The sequence below is a fragment of the Stegostoma tigrinum genome, chromosome 9 (genome assembly GCF_030684315.1).
Source record: "Stegostoma tigrinum isolate sSteTig4 chromosome 9, sSteTig4.hap1, whole genome shotgun sequence".
Lineage (NCBI taxonomy): Eukaryota > Metazoa > Chordata > Chondrichthyes > Orectolobiformes > Stegostomatidae > Stegostoma > Stegostoma tigrinum.
This window is the reverse complement of record NC_081362.1, coordinates 72,038,509-72,055,455: the sequence shown is the minus strand read 5'-3', so window position 1 is coordinate 72,055,455 and position 16,947 is coordinate 72,038,509. Positions and strand designations below refer to the sequence as shown.

Sequence of the window (16,947 nt, the reverse complement as noted above, 5' to 3'; positions counted from 1 at the left end):
CTCTCACCGGCCCCTCTCTCGCCACCCACCGCCTCCTCACCAGCCCTGCTCTCGCTGCCCACTACTGCCCTCTCACCGGCCCCACTCTCACTGCCCACTGCTGCCCTCTAACTGGCCCCTCTCTCGCCGCCCACAGCCCCCTCACCGGCCCCTCTCTTGCCGCCCACAGTCCCCTCACCGGCCCCGCTCTCGCCGCCCACTGCTGCCCTCTCACTGGCCCCTCTCTCGCCACCCACAGCCCCCTCACCAGCCCCTCTCTCGCCGCCCACTGCTGCCTCCTCACCGGCCCCGCTCTCGCCGCCCACTACTGCCCCCTCACGGCCCCTCTCTCGCCGCCCACAGCCCCCTCACCGGCCCTGCTCTCGTTGCCCACTGCTGCCCCCTCACCGGCCCCGCTCTCGCCGCCCACTACTGCCCCCTCACCGGCCCCACTCTCACCGCCCACTGCTGCCCTCTCACCGGCCCCGCTCTCACCGCCCACTACTGCCCTCTCACTGGCCCCGCTCTCACCGCCCACTGCTGCCCCCTCACCGGCCCCGCTCTCACCGCCCACTGCTGCCCTCTAACCGGCCCCTCTCTCGCCGCCCACTGCTGCCCCCTCACCGGCCCCTCTCTCGCCGCCCACAGCCCCCTCACCGGCCCTGCTCTCATTGCCCACTGCTGCCCCCTCACCGGCCCCGCTCTCACCACCCACTGCTGCCTCCTCACCGGCCCCGCTCTCGCCGCCCACTACTGCCCCCTCACGGCCCCTCTCTCGCCGCCCACAGCCCCCTCACCGGCCCTGCTCTCGTTGCCCACTGCTGCCCCCTCACCGGCCCCTCCCTCGCCGCCCACAGCCCCCTCACTGGCCCCTCTCTTGCCGCCCACAGTCCCCTCACCGGCCCCGCTCTCGCCGCCCACTGCTGCCCTCTCACCGGCCCCTCTCTCGCCACCCACAGCCCCCTCACCAGCCCTGCTCTCGCCGCCCACTACTGCCCTCTCACTGGCCCCACTCTCACTGCCCACTGCTGCCCTCTCACCGGCCCCGCTCTCACTGCCCACTGCTGCCCCCTCACCGGCCCCGCTCTCGCCGCCCACTGCTGCCCTCTCACCGGCCCCGCTCTCGCCGCCCACTGCTGCCCTCTCACCGGCCCCTCTCTCGCCGCCCACAGCCCCCTCACCAGCCCTGCTCTCGCCGCCCACTACAGCCCTGCTCTCGCCGCCCACTACTGCCCCCTCTCCGGCCCCACTCTCACTGCCCACTGCTGCCCTCTCACCGGCCCCACTCTCACTGCCCACTACTGCCTCCTCACCGGCCCCGCTCTCACCACCCACTGCTGCCCCCTCACCGGCCCCGCTCTCACCGCCCACTGCTGCCCTCTCACCGGCCCCTCTCTCGCCGCCCACTGCTGCCCTCTCACCGGCCCCTCTCTCGCCACCCACCGCCTCCTCACCAGCCCTGCTCTCGCTGCCCACTACTGTCCTCTCACCGGCCCCACTCTCACTGCCCACTGCTGCCCTCTCACCGGCCCCTCTCTCGCCACCCACCGCCTCCTCACCAGCCCTGCTCTCGCTGCCCACTACTGCCCTCTCACCGGCCCCACTCTCACTGCCCACTGCTGCCCTCTCACCGGCCCCTCTCTCGCCGCCCACAGCCCCCTCACCGGCCCCTCTCTTGCCGCCCACAGTCCCCTCACCGGCCCCGCTCTCACCGCCCACTGCTGCCCTCTCACTAGCCCCGCTCTCGCCGCCCACTACTGCCCTCTCACCGGCCCCACTCTCACTGCCCACTGCTGCCCTCTCACCGGCCCCTCTCTCGCCGCCCACAGCCCCCTCACCGGCCCCCTCTTGCCGCCCACAGTCCGCTCACCGGCCCCGCTCTCACCGCCCACTGCTGCCCTCTCACTAGCCCCGCTCTCGCCGCCCACTACTGCCCTCTCACCGGCCCCACTCTCACTGCCCACTGCTGCCCTCTCACCGGCCCCTCTCTCGCCGCCCACAGCCCCCTCACCGGCCCCCTCTTGCCGCCCACAGTCCCCTCACCGGCCCCGCTCTCACCACCCACTGCTGCCCTCTCACCAGCCCCGCTCTCGCCGCCCACTGCTGCCCTCTCACCGGCCCCTCTCTCACTGCCCACTGCTGCCCTCTCACTGGCCCCACTCTCACTGCCCATTGCTGCCCTCTCACCGGCCCCACTCTCACTGCCCACTGCTGCCCTCTCACCGGCCCCACTCTCACTGCCCACTGCTGCCCTCTCACCGGCCCCACTCTCACTGCCCACTGCTGCCCTCTCACCGGCCCCACTCTCACTGCCCACTGCTGCCCTCTCACCGGCCCCACTCTCACTGCCCACTGCTGCCCTCTCACCGGCCCCACTCTCACTGCCCACTACTGCCCCCTCACCGGCCCCACTCTCACTACCCACTGCTGCCCTCTCACCGGCCCCTCTGTCGCCACCCACAGCCCCCTCACCAGCCCTGCTCTCGCCGCCCACTACTGCCCCCTCACCGGCCCCACTCTCACTGCCCACTACTGCCCTCTCACCGGCCCCACTCTCACTGCCCACTGCTGCCCTCTCACCGGCCCCACTCTCACTGCCCACTGCTGCCCTCTCACCGGCCCCTCTGTCGCCACCCACAGCCCCCTCACCAGCCCTGCTCTCACTGCCCACTACTGCCCCCTCACCGGCCCCACTCTCACTGCCGAACTGATTGACTCTCCACCCACCACCATTGCTCCGGTCCTCGTTCAATCCACCGTTGCTGCAGGACACAGTCTGCGTGTACAGCGAGGGAGGTTGATTCTACAGGGTATCTGCCCAACAACTCCGTGTACAAAAAGGTCAAGGGGGAGGTTCTCTCACAATCTTGATGGTTGCCTTGTGGTAATTTAGTTTTGAGAGCTAGATGAATTACTTTAGGCTGGATTTCCACCCCTTTTTTAGCAGGTAGTCCTGCCTATGGAGTTGCTGACCAATCAGATGGTGGTGCTACTACAGCAGACCAGTGAGAAGAAGCCTAAATAAACATGTGATCAGGGGTCCCTCTGAGCACAGTGAGGCTGGATAGAAGATGAGTTTGAAGAATCTAGGGGGAGATGCGAGAATTAATTTCAAGGGCAGGCCCAGATGTGGCCAGGAGCCCCACAAAGGAGTTTTCCTCATCTTGCCTGATAGCCTTTTCTGATAACATGATAAACAGATTCTCTGTTCATTTCTAACCTTGTTTTTTAAATCAAGGATAGTTTTACTAAATCACTGATTTGTCAAATAAATTCCTGTCTGTTTGCTATGGTATAAATTTCAAACCAACTGATTTCATTTAATATATAGAACAGATGGTCAGGCATGAACACAGTCTTGAATGATTTCAAAAATAATGGGAACTGCAGATGCTGAAGAATCCAAGGTAGCAAAGTGTGAAGCTGGATGAACACAGCAGGCCAAGCAGCACCTCAGGTGCTCCTGAGATGATGCTTGGCCTGCTGTGTTCATCCAGCTTCACACTTTGTTATCTTGAATGATTTCAACATGCTTTTACGGATGAGAGAAACCTGGCATGGGAATCTCTCATTAGCATGGCCATCTGTTAAGACACAAGAAATTCTGTGTCTCCTATTCATTCGATTACAGGTGAACAGAGTACATAAGTTGCAAGAAACAATAAGAAACAATGATGTCACAGCGTTCTAACAGCCTGACCTGTACATGACATTGTGGGTGGAAGAAAACCAAAAGATTATCCGTAGGGTTTTAAAAGTACACTGTACAGGGTTGCAAAGAAACTAGCACAATTTATAATAAACTATTGAGTTAGTCGCTCTGATAGAATTCAATGTTTCAGTTTTGCTAACAGTGAAGCACATTGCAAGAAGTGTGGTTTTGGCCCACTCACGTACTTACACTGAAGTTTCAGCTGGGTAAATTACGGCATGCCCATTTTCATTTTCTGATTCTGACCCAAAATTGTACTTGTACTGCAGTACTTATTAAATCACTCTTGACTATGTAGTTCTTCTCCCTCATAATAATCAGCACTACTTTATTTTCTATGTATCTAACCTTCCCAACTGCAGACTTTCTTACAAGAGTCTCTGAGTTCTTCAGTTCAATTGTGCAAAATGTGAATTTTTTCCCTTTTGCTTAAATGATTATCCTGACCATGAATGTTTAGACCAAATCTGCCTAATCTTCAGATGGCATTACTAGAAACCCAGAGTCCACAGGCTAGTGGCTTTGCGGCTGTTCCACTGCTTTAATATTATGGTTCTTCTGTGAAGTAGATTGTAAGAAATGTCCAAAGATCAACAGAGAACTCGTTTTCCTAGCCATTAATCAAATCACCAGCGTTTGCTCAGATGAGACAACTGACTGGAATTCAAAGACTTCTTCACCCCACAAGTTTGCGAGTTGCAGAGAAAGAAAGAGCAAAAAAGTGAAAAAGGTAACAACAAAAGAGGCAAGTTGATGGGAAGACTTATCGAGATGCGTAACTCAAGTTGGGCATGTCTCAGTAAAATGTACTTCAACATTTGATCAATTTGGACCCAGTGACCCTGGAGGGAGAATGCACACAATATGACCACTGTTGCTCTTCGTGCAGAATTTGGAACTGACACCTTTTACATCCAGAGTGGGATCAATTAAAGGTTGTGAGATTATCCCATCTTGTTCATTGTCTACCCAAGTATCATTATCCGACTCATCCAAGATGACCTATCACCCAATGTCAGCATCCACTACAATATCAATGGGAAGTTCTTCACCCTTAGTCACTTTGGGGCAAAAACAAAACTGTGGTTGGTTCACTCATTTGCAGACATTTCATTAGCCTGCTGGGTAACATCATCAGTGCAGCCTCTGATGAAGCGTTTTTCTGCTTGCTATTTAAACTTTGGGGTCTTGTAACAAGCAAATAAACACATCAGCGCTTCATTGGAGGCTGCACAGATGATGTTACGCAGCAGGGTAACAAAACATGTGCAAACCATCAAACCAACTCGGCGAGCCAACCAACCACAGCATCCACAACCCGAGCTACAAATCTACTCAAGAACCTTAAAAACAAAACCCACCGTTATGGACATCCACAATCTTCAGGCTACAGATAACTGCTGTGTGATTGCACACTTCGCACAGGATATGCAAAAGATACTTGCACTTTACAGCATGTCATATACGATTGGCTTGTCCTTCAACATTGTCAAGGCATAAATCCTCCGCTAACGCTTACCCTGCCAGTTAAGCATCCCCTGTGACATCCATATAAACCAGTGGTTCTGGAGTATGTGCAGCATTTTCTATATCTCTGCAATCACCACTCACAAAGGACTACCATTGATGAAGAAACCCAGTAATAAGTCAACTAAGCCAGCAGTGCCATCTTAAACTGCGAGAAAGTGCCTTTCACAATAGAGACCTCCAGAAGTCAACAAAGGTCCTGTTCCAAAGGGCTGTTATGCTGACCATCCTCTTCTGCTGCAGCAAAACTCCGGTCTGTCTGGATGTCACATTAAAGTCTTTCAAAGCTTCCATCAGCAGTGCCATTGCCAAACCGTGGATATCAAATGGGAAGGCCACTGGATCGAAATGGCTGAGAACCAACTCTGATGGATGGGCCATTGCCACTTGATGCCTGAAAACTGCCTCCATCGGCAAGTTCTCTTCTACCAGCTTTTCGTTGGCCACTGTTTCAAGAATAGCCAAAGGAAAAGTTATGAGGGTACATTCAAAGTTGCCCCAAAGCACAGAGGCATTGGCACTACTGACTGGGAGGAGAAGGCTATCCGCCGCTTGGCATGTCGCCTTTGGACCCATCAAGGCTCAAGTCACTGTGAGGCTCAGCGACTTGACTATGAGATGGAATAGCAGCAGTAGGTGCTAACCCAGAACAGTAAATTCCATTTCCCCATGTAAAACCCAATTCCCCCAGTGCAGAAAAAAACATGTGGACACCCAAAATTAGGCTCCTCAATCATGTAAAGAAAGATCTAGCCTGACACGCACCATCCTTGACGTTGAGGCAATGTGGATGATGAACAATCTGGTAGGTGGTTGCTTACCTGCCATTTCTTTCAAATGTAGGAGGTTAGAAGCTCCAAACAGAATCAAAGAGGGGGAGAAACTGGAGTAAGTAAATGTAGGTCCTAATAGAAATGTTAATAAGCTTTGAAGCACAAGCATAACAATCTGAAACAACAATTTGATAATTCAATGGTCCAAACAAACCTGAGTATTAATGTGCACTGTAATATAGTATGTAACACACATAATAAAATTCATGTAAATTGTACCTTGTGAAATTGCGTCACATGCTTCAATTTATAGGATCCTGTGCAATTTGCCTTTTTCCACTTCAATACATATGCCAAAAGTGCACTTCCTGTATTACGTCTCAATGTTTTCATTACAGAAACATTTGGCTGGATATTGTCGTAAAAATGGTAACAATATCAGCCCTCACAACTGAGAACAAGGTGAATCAGACAGCAACTTCTAATGGCTGGCTGCAAATGGAAGTTGCAGTCCGAGTAGCCCTACTCTTCCAGAAATTTTGCTATCCCAGTAATCACACGAACAGAATCGCCATAAAACACATGAAACGTGAGCCTATTGCTGTACATCCAAGTTAGCTACACCACAAATGCAAGAGGAAACATTAGGGCCTGTCCATTGCCATGTAGGCATATTGTTAATGGCATAATAAATTTTTGTCGTTGCTGAACAAACAGTTCAATGATTGAAGATTAATTTTTACAAATGTGACTTGTTTTTTGAACTTCTAAACTTTTTCTTTTATCTTTCATGATTTGTGATGGAAATGTGTGACAACCCTTACATTCAAACACCTTTCAAAATTCACCATACAGAATTACATATCTGCAACAAGCTCTTGATTGAGACACTAAGGCTTATTGTAACCTACAAATCTGTAACACAATGGGGCCGATTGTACTCAGGCTGCGAGATATGCTTTTTAATTAAGTTCTTGATTCTAATATCACAAAGCTGGAAATTGGGCTATTTAAATTGAACAAAGAGAAGCTCTCAGACATTCTTTCATTCTTGGTAGGATTCACTCGTATTTTACTATATTAAGCCTATTTAAATCACTTTATTCAACAACAAAGTTAAAGCAATGTCACTTAGCTTCACATCCACTTTAGGTATATACAAATACCTCGCTGAAGTATATTATGAAAGCTTTCAAATGTCTTTCAAATATATAATAAAGAATTAATTATAAAATCGCTCCACCTCCTTACCTGCATCAGCCTCATGAAAATCAGGAAAAGTGAGGTGAACAGTGTTTCGTTTCTCAGTTGCTACACCCTCAGCTGTACTACTTCGAACAGTGCTCCGTTTCCCAGTTGTACAGCTTTCCTTGTCACAATCACTGTGAAAAAAGGCGAACCGATTTAATTACAGGGTAATAATGGAAGTATTTTCTTCGTTTTTAACCATTGCTGTTTTTCCTGATAGCTCCTAGTGTCTTATCCAAGGGGCCATTCTTCATGCGAGCACACTGGATTCAACTCTGGTGGAGGGAGAGATGGCGGCTCAGTGGTTAGCACTGTTGCCTCACCGCGCCAGGGACCCGGGTTCGATTCCACTTTCAGGCGACTGTCTGTGTGGAGTTTGCACATTCTCCCAGTGTCTGCCTGGGTTTCCTTTGGGTGCTCTGGTTTCCTCCCACCGTCCAAAGATGTGCAGACTAGGTGGGTTGGCCATGCCAAATTGCCCATAGTGTTCGGGGATGTGCAACTTAGGTGGGCTACAGGGGAATGGGTTGGTGTGGACTTGTTGGGCCAAAGGGCCAGTTTCCACACTGTAGGGATTCTATTAAAATTAACCTTGAACCATATCTATTTATGTTCACCTGCCAGCCAGATTTACTGGATAGCAACAGTTCACAATACTGCTTGCTAACTTTGTGCCTCCCTAATGAGTTCAATATTGCCTAATCCTGAGCACGACAATATCTGCTGAAAGAAAGAAAGCTGGGTTTGATCAGGAGGTTCACTTACTATGAATGCCATGTACAGCAGGTATTTGCCAAACCACCATGAAGCCAATGAACTCTAATTCAATAACTTTATTCAGTTACTGCTCAAATGTTATTTCCTACTTCCAAGTGGTTGCGTTGTTAATAACATGATCTATGAAGTGGGGAACAATACAACATACATTTGTAAAGCTAATAAAGACAACATGATGTACTTACACCTAATTGATATAAACACTTCCAGGTCAGAGGCTGAAAATTCTACAACAAATAAATCATCTCTAACTCTCCAGACCCTGCTCATTATCAACAAGGGACAAATCAGGAATGTCATGGAAATTCTTCCCTAGATAAATGCAGCTCCAACTAGGCTCAAGAAGCTCAATACCATCTAATGATCTAATATTCTTTAGGGAAGGAAATTTGCTGTTCCTACCAGTCTGGCTTAGTTGTAACTCAGGCCCACAACAATGCAGTTGACTCTTAACTGCACCCTGAAATGGACCAGGCAGCCAATCAATTGAAGGGAAATTAGGGGTGTGCAATGCCTTTGCCAAAGATGCCCACTTCTTATCAGAGAGGAAATAATTCATCAAAGACAAAGCATCCAGATTGATTGGTACGCATTTACCACATTCAATAACCACTCCCTACACCACTGATGCACAGTAGCAACAATGTGTACTATTTACAGGATGCACTGCAGCAAATCACCAAAACTATCTGGCAACATCTTTCAAATGCACAACTTCTACCACCTAGAAGCACAACGATATGACAGTAACACCAACCTGCAGGCTTACTCCAAGCCACACATCATTCTGCCTTGGAACCAGGTCAATGTACCCACACTGTCGCTGGGTCAAAATCTTGAAACTTCCTTCCCAACAGCACATTTATCTACATAGCTCTCCCACCAAATGGACAACACCGACCACTTCATGTCAGGTAGCCACTGCTTAATGAAGTGCTCGAGTGGAGGCACAGAGCCTAGAACCCCTGCTCAACAACTGGACAGAATCCAGTACATCAGGAAAAACAGACAAAAGGAAAGCAGATGCCATTTCCTTGAATGGTAAGATGAAATGTCACCATGCACCACCCTACAAGAGACAAGACCCATGCAGGCAAACTGCAGATAGCAAAACATTCCACGTTCATCTGGCAGGCAAAGTATCAGACCATGAACTGCTCAGCGGAGTTTGCATTTGAAGCATCTGGGCCTTACTGAGACAATCACAACTGAGTTGAGCTGGTCACATAACCTGTATACCTAATGCATGCTTATCAAAGCAAATCTTCTTTGCAGAGCACGAGTCTGGTATCCATTCTCGTGGCAAAGAGAGGACTATGTGTACATTCAGAGGATTCAATTGTGAGTTCTGATGTTGAGTTCCCATGAAGCTCACCCAGGATCGCTTTACACAATGAAATCAAGTAGAAAATACTGTCATTTCCTTCAAAACTAAGTGCACATCAGTGACAGAGAGAAAACACAAGGAGAGGAAATTCTGGTACTCAGTCCCATTTGCAGCAGAAACTTTCAGGCACAGATCAGTCACAGCAGTCGTGTGCCTGCTCTCGAGCACTTACCAAATATCCTACATGATCACCCTTCACCTCGAAGGACAAACAAGTGGCAAAAGATCGTTCTGTATCAAGTTATAACTTCAGAAAATTTACAGGCATAGTCATAGTGGTCTAGAGTACAGAAAAATGCCCTTTGGCCCATTGAGTCTGCACCAGTTTAAAAACAAACCCATCTAACAATTCTAATCCCATTTTCCAGCACCTGGCCCATGGCCTTGTACAACTTCCTTTTCCTTTATTCATTCAGGGGTGCAGGCATCGCTGGCTCAGCAGCATTTATTGCCCATCCCTAATTGATCAGACAGCAGTTAAGAGTCAACCACATTACTGGGGGCCTGGAGTCACATGTAGGCCAGACCAGGTAAGGATGGCAGTTTCCTTTGTTAAAGGATGTTAATGAACCAGATGGGTTTTTTCAACAATTGAGAATGGATTCACGGTCATCATTAGACTCTTAATTCCAGATATTTTATTGAATTCAAATTTCACCACCTGCTGTAATGGGATTCGAACCTGGGACCCCAGAACATTATCTGGGTTTCTGGATTAACAGTCCAGTGGTAATACCACTAGGCCGTCGCCTCACCGTGCTTAGTATTGCAAGGGCACATCTAAATACTACTTAAATATTTCTGCCTCTACCACCCATTCTGGCAGAGAGTTCCAGATACCCACTACCCTCTGGGTGAAAACATTTTCCTCACATCACCTCTAAACCTTTGGCTCCTTACCATAAATCTATGTCTCCTTATCATTAATGCCTCCACCAAGGGTAAATGTCATGTCCCATCTACCCTATCTATGCCCCTCATAATTTTATACTTCTTAGTCATGCTCCCCTTAGTTTCTATTGCTCCAAGGTAAACACCAGTCTATCCAATTTCTCTTCATCGAAAAACTCTCAAGCCCAGGAAACATCTTGGTAAATCTCCTTTGCACCGTCTCCAGTATAATCACATCCTTCCTGTAATGTGGATTCCGGAACAGCATACAATATTCTAGCTGCAGCCTAAAAAATGTTTTATATTGTTCCAGTATCGCCTCCTTACTCTTAAACACTATGCCTCAGCTAATAGAGTCAAACATTCCATATGCCTTCTTAATCACTTTATCTACCTTTCTTTCTACCATAAGGGATGGTGGATGTGAACGCCAAGGTCCTCTGATCCTTGGTGCTTCCCAAGGTCCTACTGTTTATCGCTTTGCCTTGTCTGTCCTGTCCAAGTATACCACTTCGCACTTATTCATTTGGCACTGATCAGCCCAAGTAACTAATTAATCAACATCCTCCTATAATCTCAGGCTATCCTTCTCACTATTTACCACCGTGCCAATTTCATATCATCCATGAACTTACTGATTCAATCCTCCCACATTCAACTCTAAATTCCTTACGTGTACCACAAACAGCAAAGAACCCAACATTGATCCCTGTGGAACCCCAGTGGACACAGGCTTCCAGAAATGCTCTCAATCATCATCTTCTGCTTCCTGCCACTTGGCCCATTCTGTTGTCCAATTTGCCAAATTTCTTTAGATCCTGTGGGCTCCCACCTTCTCTATCATTCTCAAGTGGGGCCTTATCAAGACGTTGCTGAAGTTCAAATAGACTATATCGAATGCATTGTCCTCACCTATCTATGCAACTGGTTACGTTTTCAAAAAATTCCATCAAGTTGGTGAGACATGACCTCCCTTTAACCAAGCCTATTGCTTGGCTTTTCTCAATTAAATGCTGCCTGTCTAAGTTCAGATTAATTCTGTCTCAGAATTGCTTCCAATAGTTTCCCTACCATGTAGGTTAGACTGGTTGACCAATAGTTTTCGGTTTCTCTTGCTCCCTGCTTGAATAACTGTACTACATTGACTGTCCTCCAGTCCTCTGGCACCTCTCCTACGGCCAGGGAAGAGTTAGAAATTACTGCCAAAACCCCTCCTATTTCTTCCCTTGTCTCACTCTACAGTCTGAGAGATATTTTATCTAGTCCTGGAGATATATCTACTTTTAAGCCTGTCAGACCACTCAGAGCCTCCTCTCTATCCTAACTTTTTTATGTATATCAAAGTCTTTCTCTCTGGCTTCTATATGAACATTGTTCCTCTCATGAGTGAGCACTGACAAAATATTCATATGTCCTCTGGCTCCATGCATGAATTACCACTGTGGTCCTTAAGGGGCCTTTCCCTAGTTACCTTTTTATCCTTAATGTAATTGTACAATATCTTAGGATTTTCCTTTATTAACTCTGCCATTATTCTTTCATGATCCCTTTTTGCTCTGCTGTTTTTTTTTAAGTATCCCTTTGCATATTCTGCACTCCTCGAAGGCTTCTCCTGTTGTGACCCCCAGAATTTCTCGGTTCTTTTCAAGTTTGCTTTGAGCATCGGCACCAAAATGACAAATGTTATGTTTCAGGATGCTGCCTCACTGATAACTATCAATATTGCAAATGTAATACTGGAGGTTATTTACGATTTCTCTGCTTTATAATCATTAACAATCTATCACTTGGTGCTGAAATCAATTCAAGCCTTATAAAAGTTACAGCTGTTATGCCCAAGCTCAGTACGAGTGTGTGAAACAACAGGAAACTGGCTAAAAACACCAAATTGAGAGTCTACCAAGCCTGAGTGCTCAATGTTCTCATCTACAGAGGTGAGACCTAAACAACATAGTTAGGCAAGAGAAAAAGCTGAACTGTGTTTACTTTCACTGCCTTAGATGTATCCTTGGCACATCTTGGATTCCACAAGCGGATCAGTTTGAAAGCATATACCTTCGTTAAAATGTCCTCAAAAGGCAGTAACTTTTAGACAATAAATATCTGCTGTCCCTGTTGTGTGGCATATCAGAAGGAGCTGACAAGATGACAGGTAGTGTGATTCACGTTTTAAATTTGACAGCAATCCTTTTTATTGAGTCAGTGAGTCGTATAGCATGGAAACAGATGCTTTGATCCAACTAGCCCACACTGACCACGTTCCCAAACTAAACTGGCGCACTTGCCTGCATTTGGCTCATATCTCTGAACCTTTACTATTCATGTGCTTATCTAAATGTCTTTCAGATGTTGTAACTGCACCTGCATCCATCACTTCCTTTGAAAGCTCAGTCCACATATGAACCACTCCGTGGAAAACAGTTGCCCCTCAAGTCCTTTTTAAAGCTTTCTCCTCTCACCGTAAAATTAAGCCTTTTAGTTTTGAACTCCCCAATCTTAGAGAAAAAGACCACTGCAATTCACCTTATCTGCTCTCCTCATAATTTTATAAAGCTCTATAAGGTTATCCCTCAACCTCCTATACTCCAGTGAAAAATGTCCGAGCCTATCCAGTTTCTCTCAATGGCTGTAACCCTCCCATTCCCAGCAACATCCTGATAAATCTTCTGTGAGTAACAATGGAGTTGGAAAAGCACAGCAGGTCAGACATCATCCAAGGAGCAGGAAAATCAATGCTTCAGGCCATAATGTTAACTTCCCTGCTCCTCAGATGCTGTCTGACCTGCTGTGTTTTTCCAGCTCCACATTTATTGACTCTAGCTTCCAGCATCTGCAGTCCTTACTGTCTCCAAATCTTTTGTGAACCCTCTCCAATTTAATGATATTCTTCCAATAGCAGGGTGACCGGAACTGCACACAGTACTCTAGAAAGGGCCTAACCAATATCATTTACAAACTCAACATGATGTCCTGACTTCTATACTCAAAGGTCTGAGCAATGAAGGCAAGCGTGCTAAATACTTTCTTAACAAACTGACGTCTCATGCAAATTTCAAAGAATTATGTACCTAAACCCCTAGGTCTATCCGTTCTTCAATGCTACCCAGGGGCCTAGCATTAATTATATAACTCCTGCCCTTGTTTATTTTCCCAAAATGCAATACCTCACACTTAGCCAAATTTAATATACACCTGCTACTCCTCAACCCAATGACCCAACTGTTCACGATCTTTTTGTAATCTTAGAAAACCTTCGCTGTCATCCGCAAACTTACTAACCATGACTCCTATATTCTCATCCAAACCATGCATATAAATGGCAAACAAAAGCAGACCCAGTACCAATCCCCGTGGAACACCAGTGGTCACAGGCCTTCAACCTGCCACCACCACCCTCTGTCTCCTGCTGTTAAGCTAATTGTGTATCCAACTGGCAAACTCAACCTGAATCCCATGTAAACTGACTTTACTAATTAGAATAGAATATAGACTAGCTTGTTATTGTCACATGTATTCAATATAAAATACAGTGAAAAGTGTGTACCATCACCATACATAGATGCCATTCACATTAACTTGGAATAAAAAAACTGCAGAGAGTCTCTAACATTTCCTTCTCTGCTCCTACAGCATGCCATTGAGTGGGTCCTGTTCTGGGCTTCCCAGCCCATGCCCTGCCACCGCCAGGCACCCCCCCCCAAAACGGATGCCAACATCATGCTCCAGGCTCCACAGGCTGACCGACTGACTAACTGTCACCAGGAGCATACTCTGGAGATGCCGCTGCTGCTCTGAAGCCCATTGAAGCTGCCTCCTGCCGAAGACTTCTCTTTATCGGGTAAGTTTGAAAAAAAAGGGGACAGAAGGAAAAAGAGAAAGAACAAAAATACAGATCAAGCGGACAACCCCGTACGCTGCCTACTCTGCTGCTGACATCTTACGTGTGAAGGTTTGCTCCAACAGGTCAAAGGCTACACTAAAGTCCATGTAAACAATGTCTACTGCTCTGCCCTCATCAATCTTTTTGGCTACTTCCTCAAAAAGCTCCACCAAGTTTGTGAGGCACGATTTTCCTCGCACAAAACCATGCTGGCTATCTCTAATCAGTCTTTGTCTCTCCAAATGCATGTAAATCCTATCTTTCAGAATCACCTCCAACAACTTACCCACCACTGGCGTCAGGCTCACTGGTCTATAGTCCTGGCTTTTCCTTACCACCTGGACTGGTTATTGAGTGTAATTAAGGCAGAGATAGATAGATTCTTAAGGTAATCAAGTGTCACGGGGAGAAGGCAGGAGAACACAGTCGAGAAAATATCAGCCATGAATGGTTGGCGGACCAAACTTGATGGGCTGAGTGGCCTAATTCTGCTCCTACATTTTACGGCCTTACAGGCACTTACAATTAGAAAATAGATTAACATTATAGTGCCGGCCTGTGACAAAAACATTGCATTTTCATCTATGATGTTTTATTTCTTTTTCCCCTCTTGTTAGAGTATGCCTCATTGTCTTAAAAGAAGTACCTGCTGTGTTATTAATACAAATCATTCCTAGAAGAGAGATTCAATATTACCTTGGCTAGGTGCACAAATGTGCACACATAAAGATCCTACACACAATAGTAATCTTTGAAAAGCTTATTGACTGGAAAAGCTCAGTTGCTTTTTCTCCAAATATGCTGCCTGATTCGCAAAATTTTTTTGCAGTATTTTCCGCTTTCAATTCAGATTTCCAGCATTGAAAGTTTTGCTGATTTGTTTTTCACATGTTAAGTACATAGCTGGCTTGCCTGTGTCATTTAAGTACCAGATTGAATGGCTGCTGACTGACATACTCAATTTCACTGCATTTTAGGAGAATGCCTCATGTACAAAGTATTATAATATATCCACAAACCCTGTTACAATCTAGTATTTGATTAAAACTGACTTTGCTTCAAAGGACACTAGATGTTTGCCTTTAATGTGAAGCATTAGTAACAAAACCTACCTGAACTGTGCATTGCGGGTTGTCTGCCATATGTTTAACATATGTTTGCAGGTTTCAAGTGCTTCCTCTGGTCCTGTGTGAACTGCTTCAAGTTTGACTTTAGTGAAAAATAAACTATAAGAGACACAAAGAGAGAAATTGAAAGAAAAGTATGAATTATTCAAATAGTATGCATCATCAGCAAACGCATATTCTTGTAGACAACCAAAGTCTGGGAGAACAGAAAATACTGGAGGCACCTTTTTCCTTTCAAAGTGCCATACAACCTAAATTATGTTCAAGCAGAAACAGGTGATGCAGTGAATTAGGTGCTGTCTGTTTATCTTTCAGAATGGAGTTCAAATCATGCTCAAGCTAATGTAATGAAAGTCCCCTCTTTCATTTGCAAAGTGACTAGACAGGCATGAGCTTACAGCTTAAAGTAATTAGCATCACACACAGCCATATACATTCAGATTATTGAACAATATCCCAAATTTTATCCTAGTAAAGACTAGTAACACTTGGTTGAGATTGCAGTCCACGGAAATAACTCAAAACACATGTATGCAATAAATATCTCATTAAAAAAGTATCACAACAGATATCAGGTCAAGAAAATGTCAAAACATTTTAATCTGTACATTATAAAAGGAAAACACTTTTTCACAAGACTGGAATATCCATTCAGTACGGTACACAATCAAAAATTTGGCTAGTTCAGTCTAAAAGAAGAAGCTCTAACAGCACTTTAAGAATGAACCATACTTTCAGTGACAAATATTCTGCAAATGTTGCTTAATGATTAGTGATATGCTCATATGGACTCTGTTGCTGAAAAGACACAAAAACTGTGCAACACATCAGTTTTGTACCATGTAAGACTTTGTTACAAATGGAACACATTGGATTTTAATGAGAGGTGAGGGATCAGTTAAAGACTGTATACAACTTGAACAGTCACATGTGGCTGACCCACTTAGCCTGGTCAGCAAAACAAGACCACAAAGCCAAGTGGACGAATGCCTGTTGACTCCAGCTGTCAAGCAGAGGATTGCTGAATTGGCTGCAACAGAGTAGAATTGACTCCAAATCAGTAGAATATAATCTCTAGTGCAAAGATGCTCTTCAATTTGGAGCGAAAACTGATCCTTCAAATACATGTACACATCAAGAAGGAAACAAGTATCTAAACTCTAACCACCACAACAAAAAGATGCAACCCTACCCATAAAAATCCATGGCCCAACTACCTTTAAAATTATGGATGAGAGTGCACATCCTAACATTTTATCTAACGTAATTTAAGGTCAGATACAATGCCCAAACAATTCCCTTCCATATCAGAACACAGCATTCACTGTTTTACATTTAACATACTCATTTCCCATGACACTCATTTGTCATGACTACACCCAGAAAAACATGTTAGAAATTTGTGTGCATGAACAGCTTTTCAAAAATTATGCTGCTGGAATCTACAAAACAGTTCTGCATTACATTGCACAGAAGCGGAGGCAACTTTGTGAAATATATTTACTCTATGTAATTTAGATCCATCCACGTGTTGAACACAGAGCTTCACTAAGGCATACAATATCCCATTACATTTCACAGGTGATTTGTAGATACATGCAAGTTCCTTAATTTAAAGTGTGACTGTATAAAAAAGAACATTTTTT

The 16,947-nt window shown here is 46.1% G+C and overlaps 1 protein-coding gene across 3 annotated transcripts in view; it reads right to left on the bottom strand.

Moving 5' to 3' along the window:
• The window catches only part of LOC125455231 (tetratricopeptide repeat protein 7A-like), a 314,850-nt gene that overhangs the window by 109,647 nt on the left and 188,256 nt on the right, over positions 1–16,947 (bottom strand). For all 3 annotated transcript variants that reach the window (XM_059648618.1, XM_059648619.1, XM_059648620.1), the window contains 2 exons: positions 15,287–15,400; positions 7,243–7,373 (listed from right to left, as the gene is read on the bottom strand). In XM_059648618.1, the coding sequence (XP_059504601.1) occupies positions 7,243–7,373; positions 15,287–15,400 (245 nt within the window). The remainder of the gene's footprint in view (positions 1–7,242; positions 7,374–15,286; positions 15,401–16,947) is intronic.